This window comes from Lepus europaeus, chromosome 7 (genome assembly GCF_033115175.1).
Source record: "Lepus europaeus isolate LE1 chromosome 7, mLepTim1.pri, whole genome shotgun sequence".
Classification (NCBI taxonomy): domain Eukaryota; kingdom Metazoa; phylum Chordata; class Mammalia; order Lagomorpha; family Leporidae; genus Lepus; species Lepus europaeus.
Window position 1 is genome coordinate 52,927,744 of NC_084833.1, and position 26,666 is coordinate 52,954,409.

The window sequence follows — 26,666 nt, forward strand, 5'->3', positions numbered from 1 at the left end:
CTATTAACAGGGGCAGATTAGCCCTGGAGTACAGGCTATTACATACCTGAACAATGCTGCTCACAACGCAAGCCTCAGGGGAACAAAGTGAACTAAGAGGGACTTCACTGCCTGCCAAACATTCTTTACTCCCTAGGTAACATTCTTTATTTTTCTGAAAGATTATCGTATTTATTTGAAGGGTAGAATTACACAAAGAGGGAGGGGGAGAGGGAGAGAGAAAGAGAAACAGAGAGAACGAAATCTTTCGTCTGCTAGTTCACTTCCCAAATGGTTGCAATGGCTAGGACTGGGCCAGGTTGAAACCAGGAGCCTGGAATTCTGTCCACGTCTCCCACACGAGTGGCAGGGGCCCAAACTCTTAGGCCATCCTCTGCTGCCTTCTCAGGGAACATCAGCAGGGAGCTGGATCAGAAGTGAAGCAGCCAGGACTCAACCCAGCTCATATGGGATGCCAGTGTTGCAGGGGGTGGCTTAACCAGATGCACCATGACATACTTTAAATATAGAAACAAAATCTAGACACTCTACAGTGTAATTGCCTTATGCCTAATAGTCTAGCAGCTGGTAAACAATGACTCTGTGTGTGTGTGTGTGTGTGTATGGCAGAATGAGTTTGAAAATCAAGAGAAAAATTAGAGAGTAAAATCAGACCTAGAAATGACAGATACAATGGAATTAGCACACAACAGTCCTGAAATAGATACTATAAGTGTACTCAGAGTTTAAAAAGAATGCCCCCCTCCCCCCCCAAAAAAAACTGCTAGACTAATAAACAAGTTTGAAAGTTGCAGGTTACAAAATTAATATTTGAAAATCTGTAGCATTTCTACACACTAATTATGCATTATCAAAAAGAAATCCTACAAACTCATGGAAGCAGAGAGCAGAGTGTTTACCAGGGACTAGAAGGTGGGCTGGGGAGTCAGGGAGATGCTGGTTGAGAACACAACATTTCAGTTACAAGGAACAAGTCAGTATAACATGATGACTAGAGTTCATCATTATGGTTTACATTCTGGAAAACTGCTAAGAGAACAGACTCTAAGTGTTCTCATCACAAAAGCTGACAAGTTTGTGAGATAATGCATGTGTCAGTTTCAGCTCTCTTGTGTCATTCTACAATGCAGACATTGTAAAGTGCCATGCTGTACACAATAAATATATATAACGTTAGTCAATTAAAACAATTTAAACAAAAATTTTAAAATAAAACATGAACTTAATGAAGACAGATGATACAAAGAATAAAAAAGAACCTAAAAATTAAAAATACAAAAGAGCAAGTAAAAATTTCATCTATTTTAATAGCACTGCAAAGGGAAAAAAAATCAGTGAAATTAAATAACATCAAAAATGAAGCACAGAGGAAAAAGTGAACTGGAAAAATGAACAGAGCCTCAGTGATAAAATCAAGAGGTCCAAAATACATATGACTGGACAAGAGACAGGGAGACAGGAACAAAAAAGGTAGGTGACGCATTATTGCTGAAAATCATCCAAATTGAATGGAAATTATTCACAAAGTTCCAAGAAGCTCAATAAACCACAGCAGGATAAATACAAAGAGTATCATAGCAATGCCTATGTTAATAAAGTTGCCAAAAATCACAGACACGGAAAATCTTAAGGGCAGACAAAGAAGGGGCAGGTGTTTGGTCCAGCATTTAAGATATTGGTTAAGACCTGTGCATCCCATATTGGAGTACCTAGGTTTAAACCCGGTCTCCGCCTCTAGATTCTAGCTTCCTGCTAAAGCAGACCCTGGAAAGCAGCAGGTGATGGTTCATGTGCTTGGGTCTCTGTCTCACATGTGGGAGGCCCAGACTGAGTTCCTGGCTCTCTAGTTTGTCTTGGCCCAGCCCCAGCCATTGTGGGAATTTGGGGAGTGAACCAGCGGATGGGAGTTCACTCTATCTCTCTGCTTTGCAAATAATAACAATACTTAATAACAAAATAATATAAAAAATAAGACAAAAGTGATACATTATAGAGAAACAAAGAACCCTAGTCAGAGACAATGAGATACTATCATCATAATACTGAAAGAAAATAACTTGCCAACTTACATTTCTATATCCAGCAAAACTATCCTTTCAACAATTTGTTGCTAGCAGATATGCATCCAAAAATGTGAAAGTTCTGTAGCAGAACTACATAAGATACCAGGCAGAATGAATAATTTCAGAGATGGTAAATATAAAATATTTTTTCTTCTTAATTTTTAGTGTGGTTTGTAATACAGACATATAGATAGAAATAGGGATACAAATAAATGAATAAAATGTTTTTGAACATGCACTAAATCAAAAATGTATTAAAATAACAAAAAAGAGGAAGAAATAAAAGTATATAAGGATATTCAAAAGTTTATAGAAAAGCCATATTATGAAAAATATGTTCATGAATTAAATTTTTTTCCACCAAAATAAACTCCTACTGACTTGTTATATCCTGTCTTAATGATCAAGTTTGAGGTACTAAGGAGGATAAGACATTAATTTGAAAAAGCCCTTATCCGAGAAACACGAATTCTGCTAAAAATGAAGCAAGAGCAATCACTGAATTAATGGTGAGCTCAGATGGAAGAACGCTAAAACTGCTGATGCTTTATGAGAAGCTGAGGGGGGCAATGTCCCAAAGAAATCAACATTTTAAAAATGGACAACTTACTGTTCAAAGAGACAAGAAGATGTTGGAGATGAGGCTGCAGTGGTGGAGAATCTACATTGATCTGGGAGGAAGAAATTAATCTTATTCACTCCCTCAATGAAGAGGCTGGGTGATTAACAGCAAACAAGAGCCAACACCACAGACATTTCAGTTGGTTTAGCCTACAGAGACTGAAAACTTAAGGCAGAGCAAACTTTCACTTGAAGGGTGCTGAAATCACTGCACCCAGGCCAGCTGCAGACAAGAGCAGGATATTCAATAGGAATTTTAAACATAGAAGATTGGGGGCTGGCGTTTTGGTATAATGAGTGAAGCCACCGCCTGCAGCACTGGCATCTCATATGGGCATCATGGTCCCAGCTGCTCCACTTCCAATCCAGCTCCCTGCTCAGGCACCTGGGAGAGCAGTGGAAGATAACCTGGGTCCTGAGGCCCCTGCAACCGTGTGGGGAGCCTGGATGAAGCCCCTGGCTCCTGGTTTCAGCTTGGCCCAACCACAGCCATTGTGGCCATTTGGGGAGTGAACCAGCAGATGAAAGATATCCTCCCTCTCTCTCTAACTCTACCTTTCAAATAAATAAAATAGTTTAAAAAATAAGGGATTAAAATTCTGAAGCATTTCTTCAAAGAATTATAACAGGGGACACACATGGCTTTACCAGTACCATCCTGAAGACAAAACACAAACAAAGCAGTGAGTGGCTACCAAGAGTTATACATGGTCCAGCCAAAGCAAAAATGGACATACCAAGAGCAAAGGTCAGGATGACAATTTTTGGGACACTTGGGGTACTTTGCCTTCTGACTTTCTGATGCTTTCTAAGAGTGTTTTAGGGAAGCTAGCTACATTTCCATAGAAATACCCCTGGGTAATCTTTCTCACAGAATCTTCCAATAGGAAAATGCCCCTGATCATTCCTCTCATTAAAACAATGACAATTTTACGAGCATTTCAATGGAAAATCATCAGGCAGCCACCTAACAGTTCTGATGTGGCTTCTTCTGACTTTGTTTTGCTTCCTAATATTAAAAACTCTTTAAAGTAAATGTATTATTCTTCAGTAATAATGTCAAAAAAATGCTGCATTGACATGACTAAGTTCACAACAGCTACAAAAAGAAAAAAATAGCAATAGATTTAGCCAAGGATGTGAAAGACCTCAACAGTAAAAATTATAAAACACTGAAGAAAGAAATGAAAGAAGGCAGATGTTCAAAAATGGACAGATCACTCATGGTCATGGATTATAAGAATGATACTGTTGAAATGTCTATGATATCTGAAGTGATTTACACATTCAATGCAATAACTATTAAAATACCAATGACAGAACTCAGAAAAGAAATCCTAAAATTTTCATGGAAGCACAAAAGTCCCCCAAATAATCAAAGCAGAACAAAGCTAGAGCCATCATAACATTTGATTTTAACACATGCCACAGAGCTATAGTCACCCAACCCAAACAGCATGACACTTACACAAAAACAAAACACAGACCAATGGGACAGAACAGACATCCCAGAAAACGAACTCAAGTATCTACAGTCAGATGGTTTTTGACAAAAACAAAATGGAGAAAGAATAGTCTCTTCAATAAATGATGCTGGAAAAATTGGATAACCATATGCAGAAGATTGAAACTTGACCCTGCCTCTCATTCCAAATAAAAATCAACTCAAAATAGATAAAAAACCTAAAACTATGAAACTACTAGAAGAAAACACTTTAAGACATTGGTATAGGCAATGGCTTTTTTGATTAGATTGCAAAAGCACAGGTATAACAAGCAAAATTAGAAAAATGGGATTATACCAAGCTAAGAATCTTCTGTAAGGCAAAGGAAAGAATCAACTCACTAAAGAGACAATCAACAGAACAGGTAAAAGGATTTGCAAGCTATTTATTGACAAAGGATTAATATCCAAAATAAATATAAAGAATGCAAAATATTCACTAACAGAAAGACAAACAATCTAGTTAAGAAAGGGACAAAGAATCTGAACAGACATTAAAGAAATATACATGGCTATAATATATATTTAATAATGCTCAATATCCTTAGCCATCAAGGACATGCAAGTCAAAACCACAAAGAGATATCATTTCACTCCAGTTAGAATGGCTGTTAACAAAAAGAGAATCCATAGCACATGCTGGCAAGCAGGGGAGAAAAGGATTATATGCTGTTGGTAGGATTGTATATTGGGACAGCCACTGTGGAGAACAGTATGGAAGTTCCTCAGGAAACCAAAATAGATGACTCAGCAGTCCCACTTCTAGGTACATAGCTGAAGGAAACGGAATGAGCATAACAAAGGGACACCTGGATTCCCATGTTCATTGCAACACTATTTTTTAAATTTAATATTTATTTTTACTTATTTGAGAAGTAGAGTTACAGTCAGAGAGAGAGAGAGAGACAGAAAGGTCTTCCAACTGCTGGTTCACTCCCCAAATGGCTGCAACAGCCAGAGCTGAGCTGATCCAAAGCTAGAAGCTAGGACCTTCTTCCAGGTCTCCCATGTGGGTGAAGAGCCCCAGGCACTTGGGCCATCCTCTGATGCTTTCCCAGGCCATAGCAGAGATCAGAAGAAGAGCAACTGGGACTAGAACCAGCATCCATATGGGATGCCGACACTGCAGGTGGAGGCTTAGCCAACTAAACTACAGTGCCGTCCCCTACAGCACCATTCACAGTAGTCAAGGTATGGAATCAACCTAGGTGTCCATCAGTGAGTGAAGGAAATTGTATATATATATATATATACACATATATATATATATATATATATACACACACACACACACAATGGAATATTATTCACCCATAAAAGTGCTAAATCCTGACATTAGCAGCCAAATAGAAGAAACTGGATGTCATTATATTAAATAAGTCAAACACAGGGAGACAAATATTTTATTTTCTCTCTCATATGTGGAGATTTTTTTAAAAGTCTATATGAAATGTTTTAAAGATTTATTTATTTCATTCGAAAGTCAGAGATACGGAAAGAGGGAGAGATCTCCCATCTGCTGGCTACTCCCCATATGGCTGCCACAGTCAGGACAGGGCCAGTCTTCAGTCAGGAGCCTGGAATTCCATCTGTGTCTCTCGTGTGGGTGGCAGGGATCTAAGTTGTCAGACAATCTTCTGCTGCTTTCCCAAGCGCATTAGCAGGGAGCTGTATTAGAAGTGGAGCAGCTAGAAACCCATGCTCATATGGGATGCTGGCACTGCAGGCAGTGGCTTAACCTGCTGTGCCACAACACCAGCCCTAATAGAAATTCTAAGAGTGATTAATAGAGATGAGGAAGGGTTGGGATGGGGGAAAAGAGACAGGTTGTATAATGGGTACCAAAACACAATTAAATAGAAGCAATAGCTCTAGTATTGTGCAGCGTAATGGGGCAACTAGATATCACAACCATGCACTACTATGTACTGAATAAAGAACTGCGAGAGAGAAACTGGTGGGCCCCAGAAAGGACAAAGGCTGAGGACACAGAGATGTTATTGTCTGATTTGCTTAGTTCCATTGTATGCATCTGTTGAAATACTGCACTGTGCCCTTAAAGATGTACACAGCACTGTATATTAATGAAATATCTTAAAAACAAAGCAAGGATAGACAAACTACAGTGTGAAAACTATAATCATTAGCAAGTCAGGCAGCTATATTAGTTTTCAGACAGGAAACATTAACAGAGATACAGATGTACATTCTGTAATAAAATGGATAAATTTATCAGGAAGACAAAACAACTTTAAAAATGCCTGTCCATGATTACAGAGCCTCAAAATATATGAAGCAAAAGCAGAATTGAAAGGATAAATAGAAAATTCAGAAATTATAGTTGCCAATACTAACTATCCTCTCCTAGTAACTGATAACATACGTAAACAAAAATAAGTCTAACTTAAAAACATGATTAAACAATTTGCTCTACTTCACCTTACAGAATGTTTTGGCAAACAACAGCAGATATTTCTCAAATACACATGAAACATTCATTTAGAAAAACAATATGCTGGGCTATACAATAATCTCACTACAGGACATTAAAATCATAAAAGAAAGCATCATTCTATTCTTAGAACTGTATCTATGAACTACATTAAATCTGTTCTCTTTATATTAATATTAAAGAGAAAAGAAAAAATCATAAAGAGTATATTATCTGACCATGAGGGAATTACATTAGAAATTAGAAATAACTAATTGAAAGATAATCAGGAAGATCCCCAAATATTTGGAAACTAAACAACATATTTCTAAATAACTCACAAGTTAAAGGCGAAATCACAAAGAAAATTAAAAACAATTTGGACTGAATTAAAACACATGTCAAAATTTTTAGGATGTAGCTAAATTAGTTCTTAGAGAAAATGTTTGGCTTTAAATGTTTATATTAGAAGAAAAGAAAATCTGAAGTTCATACTATAAGAAACAAGGAAATATGACTTACTTGTAGGAAGTTGTAGTAAGACCATCAATTGACTTCCAATAGAAACAATGGAAGCCAAAACACAATGGAATGCTATCAAGTGATGGAAAGATAATACAGCCAATTTGCAATCTATATCCTGAAGAAATGCCTTTTAAAAACAAAGGCAGGGGTCGGTGCTGTGGCACAGTGGGTTAGTCCTCCAGCTGCAGCGCTGGCATCCCATATGGCCGTTGGTTCAAGTCCTGGCTCCTCCACTTCCGATCCAGATCTCTGCTGTGGCCTGGGAAGGCAGTGGAAGATGGCCCAAATGCTTGGGCCCCTGCACCTGCATGGGAGACCCAGAGGAGGCTCCTGGCTCTTGGCTTTGGATCGGTGCAGTTGCTGTTGTGGGCAACTAGGGAGTGAACCAGCGGATGGAAGACCTCTCCCTCTCTGCCTCTCCTTCTCTCTCTGTGTAACTCTGAGTTTCAAATAAATAAATAAATCTTTTTTCAAAAAGGCAAAAGTGATCTGTTCTCAGACAAAGAGAACTCCTCTTAAGCAGGCTCACATCAAAGCAGCAGACTCCCAAAAAGGAGTTTTTTAGCCAAAGAAAAGCAATCTAAGATGCAAGCATGGTGCTGCAGGGGGAAAAAAAAAAAAAAAAAGAAGAATTCTCCAGATAGGAAATGTGTGAAAATCCAAGTGAAAACTGATTACTTAAGACCTATAAGGGCTTAAACTATGTATAAAGTTAAAATAAATAGTAAATAACATAAAGTTGGAAGAAGGTAAGGGTTTTGAAGATTTCTAAAAACCTGAGGCTATCCAAGAGGAGATAAGAGAACTAATTTAACAGATTTATTTTAGTCATCACTTAACATTATCTGTCTCTCTCTGCCTTTCAAGTAAATAAAATTTTTAAAAAGCATTCACTGTTATTTGTCGTTAGGAAAATGCAAATAGAAATCACGATGAGCTATTGCTATACAGGCACTAGAATGACTAGACAAGATCATATGTTGCCATGCATGTATAGTGATTGGAACTCTCGTATATGGCTGTAAGAGATACCACTTTGGAAAGCAATCTCATGGTTTTTTTTTTTTTTTTTTAATTTATTTGACAGGTAGAGTTATAGGCAGTGAAAGAGAGAGACAGAGAGAAAGGTCTTCCTTCCATTGGTTCACCCCCCAAATGGCAGCTACGGCCGGAGCTACATCAGTCCAAAGCCAGGAACCAGGTGATTGCTCCTGTTCTCCCACGCAGGTGCAGGCGCCCAAGCACCTGGGCCATCCTCCACTGCCCTCCCGGGCCACAGCAGAGAGATGGACTGGAAGAGGAGCAGGCGGGACTAGAACTCGCCGTCCATATGGTATGCCAGTGCCGCAGGCGGAGGATTAACCAAGTGAGCCACGGCGCCGACCCTTCTCATGGTTTTTAAAGTAAAGTTCAACATGTACTTACCCTATTATTAAACAATCCCACTGCTAGGTAGTTAGCTAAGTGAAAATGTATTCACACAAAGACCTGGACATCTATGTTCATAGCAGCTTGATTCATATCCAACAAACTGAACTCAATCCCATGTCTATCAACTGGTAAACAAACTGTGGCACACCCTTACAATGAAATATGACTCAGCAATAAACAGAAATGAATCACTGGTAGATGCAACACATAGGAACATCAAAAGCATTATGTTAAGTGAAAGAAGCCAGCAAAAGACAACCCACTGGGGGCCGGCGCTGTGGTGTAGTGGGTAAAGCTGCTGCCTGCAGTGCCAGCATCTCATATGGGCGCTGGTTCAAATCCTGGCTGCTCCATTTCTAATCCAGCTCTCTGCTATGGCCTGGGAAAGCAGTAGAGGATGGCCCAAGTCCTTGGACCCTACATTCACATGGAAGACCCAGAGCAGTTCCTGGCTCCTGACCATCTGGAGATTGAACCAGTGGATGGAAGATCTCTCTCTTTCTCTGTCACTGCCTCTCTTTAACTCTGCCTTTCAAGTAAATAATAAATATTTAAAAAAAAAAAAAGACAACACATTGTATGATTCCATTATATGAAATTCTAGGAAAGGGAACATTACTGGGACAGAAAATAAATCAGTATTTACCAGGGGTTGGGAAGATGGAAAGGGAATTAATTCCAAAGAGGCATGAAAGAACTTTTGGGATGAAGAAATATGGAAATATTGGAAGCGGTACCATGAGTCTACACAACCATCAAAACACACAAAACTGAACATTTAAAAAGAGTAAGTTTTATTGTATGTAAATTATAACATAATTGAAGTTTGGTAGAGCAGCTGAATTCAATTATTTCCCTATCCAAATGGCAATAAATAGCCAAACAGATAAATACGTTATAGTATGATCCCATAATGGAATATAGTCTACTAGGAGAGCGTACAACTCAGCCACATGGAACAGTCAGGATGAATCTCACGTGGAATGAAACTGGAAAGTAAATGTTCCACTGATCTAATGTATGCTACAGTGGTTTCCTGGCAGTGGGTGAGGGACATACGGGGTCAGGGACTTCTGGGGTTCTTGGCCTCTTCTGTTTCTTCATCTACCTTCTCTGCCTGATTGTGTTCTGAAGTTAGCAAGCTTTATGCTTATCTGTAGTTTTATTTCTCGTATCAGATTCCAACAAAAAGTTTTTTAAATTACCTTTCTATATACTGACAATAACAAATTAAAAACTACAGTGGGAAAAAATTTATTCACAGGTCAACAGAAGCTACTAACTGTCCAGAAATGAACCTTAAGAATGTAGAACGCCTATATAAACAATGGCATCAAAAGTAAAGCATTCTGGGGCCGGCGCTGTGGTATAGTGAGTAAAGCTGCTGCCTGCAGAGCAGGCATCCCAAATGGGCACCATTTGGGTGGAAGATTGCCCAAGTGCTTGGGCCTGAACCCACGTGCAAGACCCAGAAGTAGCTCCTGGCTTCAGATGGGCCCAGCTCTGGCCAGTGTGGCCACTTGGGGAGTGAACCAGCAGATGGAAGATCTCTCTCTCTCTCTCTCTCTCTCTGTGCCTCTGCCTCTGCGTTTGCCTCTGCCTCTTTGTAACTCTGCTTTCAAATAAATAAATAAAGTATTTTTTTAAAAAGTAAAGAATTTGGCTGGCACCGTGGCTCACTTGGCTAATCCTCCACCTGCGGCGCCGGCACCCTGGGTTCTAGTCCCAGTTGGGGCACCGGATTCTGTCCCTATTGCTTCTCTTCCAGTCCAGCTCTCTACTATGGCCCGGGAAGGCAGTGGAGGATGGCCCAAGTGCTTGGACCCTGCTTCCGCATGGTAGACCAGGAGGAAGCACCTGGCTCCTAGCTTTGGATCGGCACAGCGCGCCGGCCACAGTGCACCAGCCATAGCGGCCATTTGGGGGGTGAACCAACGGAAAAAGGAAGACCTTTCTGTCTCTCTAACTATGCCTGTCAAAAAAAAATTTTTTTTGAAACCTGATTAAAATTCTATAAATGGTATGTTCTTAGATGGGAAGATTATTCTAACAAATGTCTCTAAATTAGTCAAAAAAATCATTTATAATGACATCAATAAAAAATCACAAAGCTGAAAATACATCTAAAGAAAATTGTGCAAGATCTCTGTAAGTACAAGTCACTCAAAGAAATTGAAGAAGGCCTAAATAAAAGTGGAGATGCATCATGTTCATAGATTTGAAGACTCCATATTGCAATGCAGTTCATTCTCCCCCAGTTTATGTATAGAATCAATGAACTCCTGCACAGATGCCCAGAAAATACTGTTTATGGGCATTGATGAGTTGATACTATAAATCATAATGGAAATCCAAGAGGCTAGGAATGGCCCAGGGACTCCTGAAGAAGAACAAAGTAAATTAACTCTGTGAGGATTTGTTATCAAACCACAAAATTCAAATAGAGGGACTCAGGTGCTAGGACAAACCAACCAGTGTAACAGAACAGAAGGGCCAAAAAAAGACGTGCTGCAGTGGGCATTTGGCCTGCTGGGTGTAGCCCACTTCCCATGCAGGAGTGGCTGGCCCCAGCTCCTCCTGATACAGACCCTGGGAGGCAGTGGGGCTGACTTCAGTGAGACCTGGACGGAGTACAGTTCCCTGCTTCGACCGACCCCTGGCTGCTGGGGCATTTAGGGAGTAACCAGCAGGTGGGAGCACTTCTTCTCTCTCAAATAAGTGTACAGAACTCAAAAGGAACAAAGAAGCTGGAAGCTTCCTTGTGGAGTTTTCATTTAAAAGTAAAAAGACCTGCCTAATTAATGACAGAAATGTCACTATAATACAGTGGAAGGAGGAGATGGCCTTTTAAATAAATGTTGAAAAAAACTAGGTAACAACATGGGAAAAAAATCTTTCTTCACCTCACAGAATACACAGAAACTATTCAGTCTGATCATGGGCTTAATTGTGAAAAGTAAAATAATACTTCTATGACAATGTTGGGCAGTAGAAACATAGCCATGTAATTTAAAATTTTCTAGCTTCCACACTAAAAATGTAAAAAAAGATAAAATTAATTTTAATGTATTTTATTTAACTCCCAGTTTAAAAAATATTTCAGTCTGTTATGAATCTAAAATTATTAATAAAATATTTCACATCATTTTATTCATATTAAGTCTTTACAATGTGGCACATATTTTAGACATAAAAATTTCTGTTCAGATGCTAAATTTTTCATGATTAAAATAAAAGATAATCTATTCAAAGGCTGAAGCAGGGTATAATAGGAAAGCATTTTATACTGCTTCAGTGTTTAAATTTCAATTTATTAAAATTTAAAAACCAAATGCCAGTTCCTCACTCAGGCTAGCTGTATTTCTAGGGTAAATAGTGGCTACTGCATAATTCTGCAAGGTACTTGGGAGTAGGAAAAGATTTCATAGCAGGTTGCAATAGTTAAAAAATAAAGGAAAGTGTTCATAAATTTGGCTTTATCAAAAGACACCTTTGGTGAGTGAAAAAATTAGCCAAAGAGTGGAGGAAATTTTTACAACCTACACAGATTACCAATCACTAAGGAAAGGGCTGACAACACAACGGAAGAAGGATGGGCACGGCTGATCTCCGCAGAAAGAACACATGAATCAACATCACACAGTACCTCATAACTATCAAATGCTATGTGTCAATCCAAAAAGTTAAACAATACATAAAACATAGTTCCTTAGATCAACAAACAATAACAGTATGGACAAAGACTTAAATAGAAACTTCACTGATGGAAATATCTAAATAAGCACATGAAAGTTATGAACACGATTATCAGGTAAATAATATAAATCAAAATCATAATGAGATATCACCATAAACCCATAAAAATAGCAACATCAACAAAATGAAACAAAGACTACAGAGTATTGGCCAGGATGTGGAGCAAGGGGACCTGTCATTCCTGGCTGGAGGGTATTCTTACTGGTACAGCCACTGTGGAAATCTATTTGACAGTGTCTCCTCAAACCAACCACACAGGCCTACCCTACGACCTAGCAATCCCACTCCTAGGTGTTCAACAACAAGGATTCTCTTCTTGACCAAACTCTTCTGCGCCCTCCTCTCAACTAGGCCTCAACCTTGGCCTGTATGCAACTGACCCTCAACCCAAATGATTGTGTCCACCTTCTTTTCCCCACATTAAAAGACTGAAATATGATTTCTGACAGCTCAAGATGACAACCCTAAAATGACACCAGGCCCACCTAGAGCACCAGCCTGGGAAAGCTCCAAGTTGCCCAAAGAATTTATTGTTGGTTTTATCAACACTGAAGGAAGTGCCTCACCCGCCTACCTGTCTCAGGACATCAGCTAAGCAGGAAGTACCTGCCTCGGTCCCTCTGGGTTGGCTGTGTGTGGCCGGCAGCTCAGGAGCGATTTTCGAAGGACCCTCACATTGGAGCGCTCAGAGCAGCGTCTTTCACCGTGAAAATGGCTGAAAACCACCTCAGTGCCCAGGACCAGGACGCACAGGTAAGCTGTGACATATTCATACAACAGAATAAGCTGTAGCCAGGGGAAAGAAGGAGCCACTTCTGTGTTTAACAACACAGAGAACTGCTCCACACATTTACCGAAAGGGGCCAGGCACAGAACACAACCATGCAATCAATCAGCACAAATGTCACACCACCGCTTCATCATCTCTCAGTTGTTTGGGGCAGAAGCTCAGGCTTTGCAAGGTTACAGCCAGGCTGTCCTCGGCTGTGGGCTCACCAGTGGCTCAGGACCCTCCTCTGAGCTCAGAGTCTGCGGGCAGACTTCAGTTGCTGTAGCTGCAAGTCAGTCTGAGCTCCTAGAGTCTGCTCCCCCGCCCTCTCTCACTGTGCCGGTTCCCTATCTCTGCGAGAGGAAGCTTCTGGTCTCTCTTGGGCTTCTCATCCAATCCCTGACTTCAGGAAGTCTCAATAAGGGCTCACCTGATTAAGTTAGGCCTACCCGGGGAAACCTCCCTTTGGACGAACTCTGAGTTAATGGGTGTGGGACTCAATTATGTTTACACAGTCCCCTAACCCGCTCACAGGATGGAGTGAAATCCCTCACACACACTCCAGAGGCTAAGATTGTGTAGGGCAAGTGCATGGAGGCCAGAGGCATGGGGCCTTTGGAGAATGCTGCTCCCACGACACGAAGGGATTCAAATTTGATAAGATAAAAAAATAAAAACAAAAGCCCCCCACAAACTGCAAAAGTAACCTAAGGTGACTGACTGCACGGAGCATAACAGAGGGCCCTGGGGGCTGGTGACATTCTATAGCTTGACCTCAGAGGATGACACAAGTGTGTACTTTCCAAGACCCCATCAGTTACAGACTTAATTTCAGTGGATTTTATGCAGTGTACGTACGTTACACTGCATAAAAAGTTTAGACAGAAATAAAAGAGGTGCCTTCAGGGTGCCTGCTTTAATTAGACACAAGAATGAAAATGAGAGTTAAAATTGTATAAAAAATGCATACAGGTAAGGACTTGAAATTAATTTATGCCCCTAAGCCACCTAAATACTTTGATAAGTTTATGTAGATCATCAATTTACTTGGAAAGCTGTCTTGTAAAAAAATGCAAAACAATTAAAATTCCAGCCTGGGTTTACTTGAGTGATCACACATGTAAGGCACTTCAATGTGAATGAGTGCGACACTTCTCTTCCAGCGTCTAGAGACAGGCACCTACGAGGTGAACGTGTAGATAATGCTGTCAGTTTGAGTATGTGAGTGCTTTTTTTGGCAGCCTGGGCAGGGGCAAGGAAATAAAGGAGATTAATCTGATAAGCTAAGTACAATCTTTCCGTTCTTATAATACTGGCTAAGAACACCTGAGAGAAACGCATTGTTCCTCTAAGAGACGGGTCCAGGCACTATTTCCAGAGCTGCCCAGCCCCGACCTAATTCCATTTTATATCCTGCCATTCTGTTTCGCACGAAGATAGTCACCCCATTTCCTAGTGAGCATGCTGAGTAAGCCAGGAAGATGCACTGGCCCTAATGTAGCGTAGTCAGCACATACAGAAGTCCCAGAAATGTGATGTCAGTGAGCCTTCAGCTGATCTTGCCTGTGAATTTAATGCAGAAATCTTAAATAAAATATCAGCAAACAGGACCAAAAAGTATATTAGAATAGAAAGACATCATGACCAAGTGGTATTTATTTCAGTAAAGAAAGGATGGTTCAACATTAGTAATCTATATATATAAATCTTAATGTCAAACAAAGGAGAGAAAACATCACATAAACACCTCACAAATGGTGCCAGCCACGTGGCACAGACAACTGCTCTGCAACACCAGCATCCCATACGGGCGCTGGTTCAAGTCCTGGCTGCTCCACTTCTGATCCAGCTCCCTGTGAATATGCCAGGGAGGGCAGCTGGAGTTGGCCCAAATGCTTGGGCCCATGCACCCACTTGGGAGACCTGGAGGAAGCTCCTGGCTCCTGGCTTCAGCCTGGCCCAGCCCTGGCCATTTCGGCCATCTCGGGGGATAAACCAGCAGATGGAAGATCTCTCTCTGTGTCTTTCCCTGTCTCTCTGTAACTCTGATGTTCAAATTAATTAATTATTTTTCTTAAATGTCCCCGAAGGTCACAAAATTTATGTGGACTAAGGGAAAGGTAATTCTTATCATATATTTGTGAAATCTTGCCAGGTTAGTTTATAAACTTAGTCTTATAAATGTACTCACAGGACTTCTCTATTTTGGTGGGTGCATGGACATGCTGATACTAAGTTTATACCGAATTCCAAACAAGAAGAGCTAGAAAATTTTAGAAAAAGAAGATCAATAGCAGAATCCTCTTCCCGTAGTAGAAAAACATTTAAAGTAAAAAAGGTAAATCTATAAAGTTAGTTAATTAAAACAGTGTGGTACTGACACATAACAGACAACTCAGTGGAATACAATGCATGGGGTAGAAATAAATCCACACCAGGAATTTGATGTGTGATAAAGATGTCATCTCACAGAATACAAGAAAAGATCCATTATTCACTAAATATTTTACGATGCCCTGGGAGACATCTAAAAAAAAATCGGGTTGAATCCATAGTTTACTTTTTATACTAGGGTAATTCTTTGATGTAAATATTTAAATGTAAAAATATTAAAAAAAACAATCAAACCAAAAGATGAAAAGAAATTCAGAAAATTCTACAAACTTGAAATAAGCACTTTCTAAGCTGGTATATAAAACTCAGAAGCAATAAATTGAAAAGTTGTTTACAACTGCTATATAACAATAAAAATTTTATGCAACAAAAAAACCATAAACCAGTTAAATACAAACACAAAACTGGAAAAAATACTTGTAATTCATATCATCACAAAAAGGATTTCAATTTCTCCTTTAATAAAGAGCCGTACGTATCATTAAGGAAATCCCAACAACCCAAATAGAAAATCAGACAAAGCACAGACACAACAGTTCACGGAAAAGGATGAATGGCTCTTTAACATATTAAGAGATGCTCAGTCACCTTATTAAGAGAGAAATGAGATTTAAACCCCTTTGCTTCACTTGTTATCACATTGGTAAAGATGGAAGAAGAAAAGGAAGAATCTGGAGTGGCACACTGGTTGGTGCAAGCATGGAAACTGCTCTCCTGCTTGGTGGCTAGGAGTGTGAACTGGCACACCATGACGGAAGCCAACTCGGCACCATCTATAAAAACCCAACTCACACGGCCCTGGTTCCAGCAGTTCCACTCCTAGGAATTTATCCAACAGAGAGTTTGCACATGTCCAAAACGGAATACCTTCTCAGTGATTATGGCAGACCTACTGACCATGGCCACAAGTTTGAAATAACTTGAACTCCTCACCATAGAGGACTGGTTGCCTACATTATGGTACCATACCATAGACTACTGTACAGCTAACAACATGAGAAAACACTTTATGTACTACTGTGGAATAACTTTCAGAATAAAATTTAAAGTGCATAAAAAGCATGTACCATGCTACCACTGGTGAGGGTAAAAAGGAAAGAATCCATGTGCGTTTCCTCTGTGTGCATACGTTCCAGCTGGAGGAATGCCCGGGAACCCAGCAGTAATTTCCATTACCGGGGATAGGGTGTGGGTGGCTCAGGGACAAGGAAGGGAGAGGACACCTTTGTGCCCACCATGGGATTTCCCACCATGGGAACGTGCTATCTACCAACAACACCTACACATTAGACTTTACCATGTGGACCATTCAGGGTATAGCTCGACACCAGCCTCTCCAGGCTTATCCTGAGCTCAGCTGAAAGTCGGCCCGTTAGTTTATATAGCAATTGGATTAGGGTGCCAGAGAAGAGACGTTTTTACTTTCATGTCCCATACTAGAAGTTAGATAAGAACATAAAAAGGTAAACAGAGTGGTTAGTAGGATCACAGTTTATTAAAAGCAATCAAATAATTAACACCAAAAAAGGAATCCTGGGGATGTTTAGCTAAACCATCTCTAAGGGAATATCCCAGATCTTTGCAGAGACTAAGGGGATGTACGCTATGTTTTACTTTTTACTAGATACTTGTATTTCCATGTTGTTGGATTATTTTGACCCTTCAGTATATTAACTAATTTTAGAATTTAAAAAATCTAATCTTAAACATAAAAAACCTACATTTCCACTGGCAACCAAATACACAGAAAAGTGATAGACCAGTGTTTCAAAGGGAAGAAACATCTATATGCATAAAAATGGTCACCATATGTACAACATAAGTATATTCATATGTGTAATATATACACCTCCTACAAGCTAAACAATAAGAAAACGGTTCCTTCTATGCTAACATATCCAGGAGATAGAATATTTTGTTAAATCACATTCATGTAGAGTAAGTGGTAATTGGTGTAATACCTAGAATATAAAGTTGATTTAGACAGATACAAAATTTTCTGTATGAGAGGTCTTAAAAAAATTCACAGAAAAGGCATGTTATGAAAAACTGTGCAAAAAAGTTTGTTTGCACCAAAATAAACATAATTCTGTTTTCTATGAACTTTTTAAAGTGCCCTTACACAACTTAGCAAAACATTCCTTCTGACAATGAGTGGGAAAGTGGTAACACACTGCTTGTCAACACTTTCTATAATTTAAGTTAAAAAATTTAAATTTTTTTTTTCAAATTTTTCAGCTTCAAGTTTTCCTCCTTTTGCTAGAATTCAAATGGAGCGGTTGGCGTCATGGTATAGCAGGTAAAGCTGCCGCCTGCAATGCCCGCATCCCATATGGGTGTTGGTTAGAGACCTGGCTGCTACACTTCCTGTCCAGCTCCCTGCTAATGTGCCTGGGAAAGCAGCGGAAGATGGCCCATGTGCTTGGGCCCTTGGTTCCCATGTGGGAGACCTGGAAGAAGCTCCTGGCTTCAGCTTGGCCCACCCCATGGCTGTTGTGGCTATTTGGGGAGTGAACCAGCAGATGGAAGATCTCGCTCTCTTTCTCTTCCTAACTCTTTCAAATAAATAAATAAATAAATCTTTAACAAAAGAAAAAAAAAAAGGAATTTGATTTGAACAGCAAGCCTCACGCTGCCTGCCCGTCACTCCCAGGAGGAGCGCTAACTGCCCAGCACCAGGCTTTTATCAGGGGAGATGCACTTACTTGCAGCTCCTGCTGGAGGGGGAGGCTGGGCTGCCTGTCCCGGCTTCTCCAGGGAGTGACCACCATTTGTGGGAAGCCCCTTCTCTTGGGGACCATCGAAGAGGTCTCTGACATCCTTCCTTGGTTTGGGTTCCTGGGGGGAGCTCTCAGAAGATTTATCTTTGATTCTGAAGGAGGAAAACAGCGAGAATATTCTCTTTGGAGACTTAAGTGCATCTGAGGGCTCTTGCAAACTCACTTTCTCCAGGAGCGAGGGGACATCGTCTAGCTTACTGCCGGGAGCAGACGAAAGGTGGGGCAACACCTCGGGTGGCCGCCTGGGCAGACTGTGGGTGCGCTGAGCAGGGCCGGGAGGGCTAAGGTCCGTGGCCTGGGCCGCCTTGGCTGCCAGGGAGCTGGGGGAGAAGAAGGCGGCAGCCCTGTTCATCACGTCTCTCCCTGGGGACCGCTGGTCCCCCTCTTTGCTGGAACTGCTCCTGCGAAAGCTGAAGGAACGCGGGCGTGCGTGCGCCTGGTTGGTGGGCAAAGCTTTGGACTCGGCCTTGGTCCAGGGCTTCTTCCCGCCGCTGGGCAAGAGGGTCTTCCGGAAGGCATTCACTATGACCCGCAGCGGGGACTTGGGAGGAGGCACGCTCCGCTCCCCCTGTGCCCGGTCAGCCTGGGTCCCCGCCTGGGTCCTCGCCGGTCCCTGGGCCTCTCTCTGAGGGAGCGGCAAGGGGTGGGCCGATCTCAGCCCATTCTCAGTGCCATCCTGGGCGGGCCCCATGCTTCCAGGGATGGAGTCATTCCAATCCAGCAACATGGTCTTCTGCTCCGGGCTCAGGACCAGCTTCTTCAGGCCTGGCCGCTTTTCTTCCACCAGCTCTGACCTGCCTTCCGGGCCCCTCCTGGGCTCAGCCCTGGGAGGTGGCTTCTGGTCCAGCAAGCACCTGTCCTTCCCCACAGTGGGGGGTGGGTCTCTGTGGATGCTGCTGGTGTCCGCAGGGGAGTCCTCGGCCGGCAGGTCCCACTCGGCAGGGCTCGCCAGGCTGTCACCACCGGGGCTCACGAGGCAGAATTCTGCCCGCTCCAGTACCATCTCGTGGGGAAGGTAGAGGGGAATCTCCCTGAGTGCTCCTTGGGCTTTGGCTCGCCTCAAAAAGATTGGGGTGAGTGGATCGCAAGAACCTGTGGAGACCTGCGGGTGAGGGTACAGGCTGTCAGCTCGAGGGATGGGCAGAAATAGCCGCTATTGAAAGCCCCTCTCCCCCCGCCCCCCACCCCCCACAGCGTTTATTTCTATGGGGAAGGCAAACATCCACCCAGACTCCACTCCCTTCCTTTCTCCACATCTGATACCCAAAGTCAAAGAGAACTCAGTCCCATAGGATTTCCAAGGTCACCGCTGGTCCCAAGTGGCTGCCTCGGAACCTGCTGGGATCCACCCAGAACCCCCCCGCCCCCAGCCCTGAGCAAGGGCTATCCGGGCCCCACATGAGGAGGGGAGGAAGCCAGAAGGGCAGGCAATGGCACAGACACCGCTCTTGATAAACTCCTGGGCCAGGGAGGGTAGGGCTGGTCAGCTCTGTGGGTGGCCAGACCCATAGGAAAAGGCAAGATCACTGTGGGAGATTCAGATGGAGTTCCAGGCTTCAGCCTTGCCCAGCCCCAGGTTGTGGATATTTGGGGAGTGACCAGGCTGATGGGAGATCTCTCTCTCTCACCCTCCCTCTCCCTTCCTCTTTCAAATAAGGAAAATAATAAAAATAAAATCCAGAGTGAAGTGTAGCAGGTGGGCGGCATTCAGGCAGCTCAGCTTCCTAGCACCTGTGTGGGGACCCAGGGACACTCACCTGCGGTGGGGAGGTGGCCTCAGGTGCAACCTCAGGGACACTGGCTGAAGAAGATGGTGACAGAGATGAAGGAGAAGCCCGCGAAGGAGACGGTTCCCTTGGAGGTGAGGCAGCGTCCCTGTTCACCGGAGTGAAACCTACCGAACAGAGAACACGCTGGCCATTACAGACCTGTTATTACCTTATTTTGTCATGAGAAAAGTGGCTTTCACAGGAGACTCCAGTGCCATAGGCAGATTCAGGAGGACGCCCTGCAGCGTCTGGCGTTGGCCAGGCCGGGCTTTAGGACTTGATCCTGGCCCAGCCACAGCCACAGCCCACGCCAATGCTCCCACACTCTCCCTGGGGCCACTGAGCCCAACCAGCCCCACTCTTGCCTGTCCCTGACTCCGCCAACGTGGCCTTTGGATTTAGCTCAACACACTCAGCTGGCCTGTCTTCCCCTAGGAGAGAGCAGGGACCCACGCACAAGTCCCACCCTGCGGGGACGACCAGGTCCTGCTTCCTGGCGCACCTCTGACGGTGGGTGTGGTTCTGGGGAGATGGCGAGCACACACACACACACACACACACACACACGGGGCGGGCAGCTCCCAGCCAGCCAGCAGCTCCCAGAGTGCCTCAGAGGGAGCGGTGACCCCAGGAACAGAGAGGCCACGGGCTGCCGGGAGCTGACGCACGCCGGGGAGCTCGCTGGCTGCCTCCCGCCACCCGTACCCCACCTCAGCCCACAGCTAGACAGCTGGAGCCTAAAAAGGCAAGAACTCTGAGTCACTCGTGGCCTTGCTTCCTGTCCTGCACAGGCCACATTCCTGCCACATACCTTCTCCCCCTCTTCCTCGCCCCCTCACTCTCCTCTCTGCCACCTTCCGACTCCCTAACTTGTCTCCTCCGCTCCACGGACACCTTGGAACCAAGCCAGCCCAACAAAGCCTTGCGTTCATAGGTCATGACCCGGAAGCAGTTCGCCTGGACCTCCTTCCTCTAATCCCCGCCCATCCCAGCTGTGAGGCCTTTCCCTGCACGTGGGCCTCACGCCCCAGGCTAAGCTGCAGCGTGGAAGCGGGGGACAGACTGGGGTCGGGGGCCCCGGAAGGCAGGGCCGAACTGAGAGTCACGGGAGTCTCACCAGCCCCGGGGCAGGCGGCGTCTTGGGCACCCCCACACTCACTCAGCCAGCTGCCTGATACCAAGCAAGTTCTGTGACCCCGGGCTTCTCATGCAAGAAACTGGAGCTCTGGGGCTGTTTCACGGGTGGTTGAGGGAATGGCTCGGGATCATGACAGGGGCCCAGTTGAGTAGGGGCCACGTGTTCGCCAGCTGTGACTGGCACCTCCCTTAACCTCCCCTCAGGTGCACTCTCTGTGTCATGGGAAGACGCTGCTGGGACCCCAGCCCGATCCACAAGGTGGGCCGCACCTCCACCCCAGCAATGGCCTCTCCAACCCTGGGTCCCAGCAACTCTTTCCTCAGATCCTCCTCCAGGGGCTGGAAACTTTGGCAAGGCCACAGCCAGGGCTGCCCTGCCCACTGCTGGGGTTCCCGTCTGAGTGTCGCTGGCCAGTGTCCTTGTGTGTGAAGCCAGCTGATGAGCACGCCAGGGCCTGGGTTACAGCCTCCCGGCCCCTGGACCAGTTCTGGTGCCACTTCTGCTCTGAGACCTCTGGCACTGGCTACCTTTCCCCTAGATCCCAAAGGTCACTGTGGCCAGTAGGGTCAGCTGGGGGAGGGTGCTGAGGGCTATGACACCACTCCCTCTGACTCCCCTCCAGCCTGGAGTGTGGAGCCAGAACTGGCTAGGATGGGGCAGTGATGGACGGTGGACTGATGCCCCAGGGTCTGCTCCCTTTTATAGGACCAGCCCTGCCCCTTGGGGGTCTCCTTTTGGGCACAAAGAAGATAACAAAAACAGATGTCCTTGGTGGCCCTCAGCCCCGGGGGATTCTTACCAGGACTGGGATCCCAGGGTGCAGCCTCCCAGAATTTGGAGGCCAGGCCAGGCTCAAATCCCTTCTCGAAGTCTTGGAGCGCCCTCTAGGGGCAGCAGCTGGAAAGTCTGACTCTATCTGCTAGGTTTGTACTCAGTCCAGCCAGCTTATTCCTTGATTCAATTGTGTCCAATATCCAATTACCATCCATCCATCCATCCATCCATCCATCCACTCTTCCTTCCTTCACCCCTCCCTCTCTCCATCCTTCCTTCCTTCCTACCTTCCCATTCGTCCACTCATCCATCTACCCAGCCAGCCAGCAAACAAGGATGGGGTACCTCCTCTGGGCTGCAGCTTGCTGGATACCAGACCCATAGAAATGATTCAACCTCATGTCCTGCCCTCAACCCAGATTTCTCAAGCACTTGGGGGACCATGGACCTAAGGCCCCCAGGCCTATACTAGAAGCTACGCTGCTGTTCCCAGCGTACTCCTTCATAACCCCCCACTGGTGGCCCACACACTGCTACCGTGGGCTGGGAGTTTTGGGATGGATGGGGCCTACACAGACCCGCCCTGAGCAGCAGGATGCTGGGGACTGGGGAAGCGCAGGGCAGTAAAAGAGATAACCACGTGTGGGGAAGGTCAACTCCCCATGCCCTCTTGCTTTCGCTGCCTGGGGCTGGCCAGGCAAGTCAAGGGCCACTTAAGTTGTCCCCAGATCTGCCCAGGTATGTAACCCTGGGGTCAGCTCCAAAGGTGCCTCTGCCCCAGCCTGTTCCGGTGAGGAGGCCCATGGAGCTGGGCCTTGGGGTAGTGACTCACCAGCCGCCCGTCCTACAGCGAGCCCAGAGAGGGAGAGGGGGCTCGGGGGGGGGGGGGGGGGAGGGGAACAGGATGGAGTCCTGGAGGGAATTCCAGCTCTGTAACCTCCAGCAGCCAGCGGAATGGGAGCCAGCTCCAGGTGCGGGGTGACCACGTGCGTAGTCACCGCGCCCCCTCGTGGGCGCTTGCTATCTTAGCCGTTGCTGCCGCTGCCGGGTGCTCACCCAGCTCTGACCATTCATGGGATGTTGGTACCAAGGCGTGTGTGTGTGTGTGTGTGTGGCCATCTTCATGGCTTTGCTCGAAACTGCATGAGGCCAGTTGATGCCCCACCCCCCCAACCCAGGGCACAGAATCCATTCAGAGTCCCTCGGCCTCAGTTTCCTCCTCCGTTGCCTTGCAAAGCTGGATGCCTACGACTGACCACTACGGCCCCTTCTGGGTGCAGCTGTAGAGCCCCATGGCTCCCCAATTCCCAGGGGGTGGCAGAGCACAGACATGGGTGTGCTTTGTCAGTCAGCAACGGAAGTCCAGTCCATCTTTTCTTGCCCCCTCTGCTCCAGGAAGGCCGGACAGGGAAGACACCATGTAAGGAACGAGAGCGGTGCCTGGGAGAGTTAGCCAGAGCCCAGCCCCCAACAGCTCCTGACTCACTGGACTGGAATGTTCTCCAGCGAGGCTGTTGGCTTGGCGTCGGAGACTGGAAGCTTCTGGCCCGATGCAGAGCTGTAGGGTGGGGAAGAAGGCGGAATGGAAGAGTCTGTTAATTGTGTGGCAGAAACAGGGATTTTTCTGCTGGAGCCCGTTTATTGGCAATTAAGAGACAGTGACTCCAACGGACTGAACCCCTTCCTCCCCCGGGGGAGCCCTCCTGATCCCCTGCACCTCCCACCTCCTCCTCCTCTACTCATCACTTGTTTATGACCATGGGACAGGTCCGACCTGGGTCAGCAGACACCTCTCCGTGTGAGCCACCCTTCTAGTTAGTGATCGATAGCGACCATCGCACGTGCACGCATGAACTCTGCAGACAGTCACATGCACGTAGGGGTACATATGTATACGACATGCATGGATGCACCTTTCATTCATTTCTACCAGAACGGTTCCTTTAAGCTGAGGTGTCTTAAAAAGCTCACGGAAAATGCAGATGATGAAATAAACTATGAATGGTTTGAAAAATTTTTTACAACAAAATAAGCTTATCTTTCAATTCTGTTTTTCCACGAAGCTTTTTCTTTTAAAGGTCAACGGGACTCACACTGCCGCTCCAGCATGGGGCTGCCAGCTCGCAGGCAGGGGCTTCCTCCTACTGCGCCACAACGCGGGCCCCTTTCATGACCCCTTCAGTGCCCTCCTGTGCCGCAGATAAAACTGGGGCAGCTCCGATGGAAGCCAGGAAGTCGTACAAAGTTCCACCCTCTGCAGCGTAGCGGGTAAAGCCACTGCCTGCAGTGCCAGCATCCCATGTGGGCACCGGTTCGAGTCCAGGCTGCTCCACTTCCGATCCAGCTCTCTGCTATGGCCTGGGAAAGCAGTAGAAGATGGCCCAAGTGCTTGGGCCCCTGCACCCACATGGGAGACCTGGAAGAAGCTCCTGGCTCCTGGCTTCAGATCAGCCCAGCTCTGGCCGTTGCAGCCATTTGGGGTGTGAACCAGCAGACAGAAGACCTCTCTCTATCTCTGCCTCCGACTCTCTATAACGCTGCCATTCAAATAGATAAAAATCTTTTTAAAAAAGAAAACAAAGTCCTCCTCCTGCCTCCTCTTCCCCCAAAGACTGGCAAACCTTTTGGACACCACTTGTCACCGAGCCTCTGGACTGTCCACTGCAGTGACCTCTGCCCTCGGTTTGCATGGAAGCGTATTTTGTCCAACACTGGGCACTTGGTACGCAAGGCCCCTCTGCCCAGCCGGGACTTTAGAAGTGGCTGAGCGGACTGAACACCACATGCAGAGGATGCTGGACCTCGGCCATTGAGGGTGTGGGGGATGGGCAGTGGGACCCAAACACACCCTGCGCCCAGGCAGGGCCTCAGATTCCCGCTCTGGCTCCAGGTGCCTGTGCCTCCATCACAGCCAGGGAGAGAGGCCGAGGGAGAAACACATCTGAGTGCTCACCCAATGGGGCCAGGAGGGGACGGAGAATACCGGGGAGTGACTGGGGTGGCGGGTAGGACTGGAAGTTTGAAGCAGGACTTCTGACCTGTCCCGTGCTCTCTCTCATTCTCCCCGCCTCCCCCTCACACCACTGTGGAGCACAGGTGTAACCAATATGTGGCTCCTGCTCCCTCTCTTACTCCAAGTGGGCTTGCTGTGTCTGGTGGGTTCCCGGTCCCACTGACCTGCTCCGAGTCAAGCTCACAGACGTGAGGAGCAGCCTTGTGCAGATGGGTGCCCAGCACGGTCTCCCCGTGTCCCCATTGCACGGGGACCACTCACTTGTGGCGCCTGTCCACTTGCTGCCGACCCAGGGCTGGGACAGAGCTCCATCCAGCACCTGGAATGCAGACGCCTGGACACCATCAGGGCCAGCTCCAGCCTCCTCCCCTAAGCGTGCAGCATCCTCGCCCTGGCTTCTGAGAGCCAATCAACCACTCACTGGGGCTGAGGGAGCGGCTCAGCTGGCCCTACCAGGTTCTAAACACTGGACTCACGAGCTCATTGGCTTCTGCAATAGATAACACCTGGATGGCTGGGATTATCTCCTGGGGCTTCTTTTCCGAGAATTACAGGTCTGGGGCGAAAAGTTACTACCACTTGCTTGTACCCCAGACCGGCTGGAGCCCACCGGTCCATCACAGAAGTTATCTAAAGAATATGGTGTCCCTGACCAATCCAAGCAAGACCACAAGCACTGCCAGCCAACCAGGAACTTAGACACGAGCTGAACACGCTCCTCCCAGCCCCAACTTCTGTCTGTAAGAACTGTCCCTTTTGGCCGGCGCCGTGGCTTAACAGGCTAATCCTCCGCCTTGCGGCGCCGGCACACCGGGTTCTAGTCCCGGTTGGGGTGCTGGATTCTATCCCAGTTGCCCCTCTTCCAGGCCAGCTCTCTGCTGTGGCCCAGGAAGGCAGTGGCGGATGGCCCAAGTCCCTGGGCCCTGCACCCGCGAGGGAGACCAGGAGAAGCACCTGGCTCCTGGCTTCGGATCAGCGCAATGTGCCGGCCGCAACGGCCATTGGAGGGTGAACCAACGGCAAAAAGGAAGACCTTTTTCTCTCTCTCTCTCTCTCTCTCACTATCCACTCTGCCTGTCAAAAAAAAAAAAAAAAAAAAAAAAAAAGAACCATCCCTTTTATCTCCTGGGGAGCCCAGGGATTAAGGGGGAGCCACCCAGCTCCTTGCTCCATGTGCCCTTGGCGAAGCAGATGACGTCAGTGATGGGCTCGGGGTTTCTGTGTAGTGCTCCCAAGCTGTCCAGGCCTTCAGAGCAGCTGATCCTGCTGACCAGAGTTAACTTACTAAGCACACAATGAAGACATCTCTCGAGAAAAAAATTTAAGATTGCATGAAGCTCAAATGGCTTCTCCTCAGTCTCTAACTTTGGGGAGTGGAACCAATCAGAAACAGATAAAATTCACGAGCGACTCCTCATCACTGGTGCCATTTCACCACAATAGGGTGGGAAGAAATGATTGAATCTAGCCATTCTGGGCAGCAGCAATAGGGCAGGCTCCCTGAAAACCAGTTACGGAGAGGGAAGGGGTAGGAGAGGGAGATCTTCCACCCACTGGGTCACTCCCTAAATGGTTGTACCGCCGTGGCTCAGGTGGAAGACTCCATCCAGGTCTCCCACATGGGTGCAGGGGCCCAAGGGCCTGGGCCATCTTCTGCTCCTTTCCCAGGCACATTAGCACGGAGCTAGATTGGAAGTG

General features: G+C 45.9%; 1 protein-coding gene across 1 annotated transcript in view; it reads right to left on the reverse strand.

Annotated features, from left to right (window-relative positions):
- Positions 1-18,965, reverse strand: part of LOC133763743 (F-actin-monooxygenase MICAL2-like) — a 54,840-nt gene extending 35,875 nt beyond the window's left edge. Inside the window, exon 1 of the mRNA XM_062197501.1 lies at positions 18,200-18,965. Coding sequence (XP_062053485.1) covers positions 18,200-18,965 — 766 coding nt within the window. The remainder of the gene's footprint in view (positions 1-18,199) is intronic.
- Positions 18,966-26,666: the final 7,701 nt, after the last annotated feature.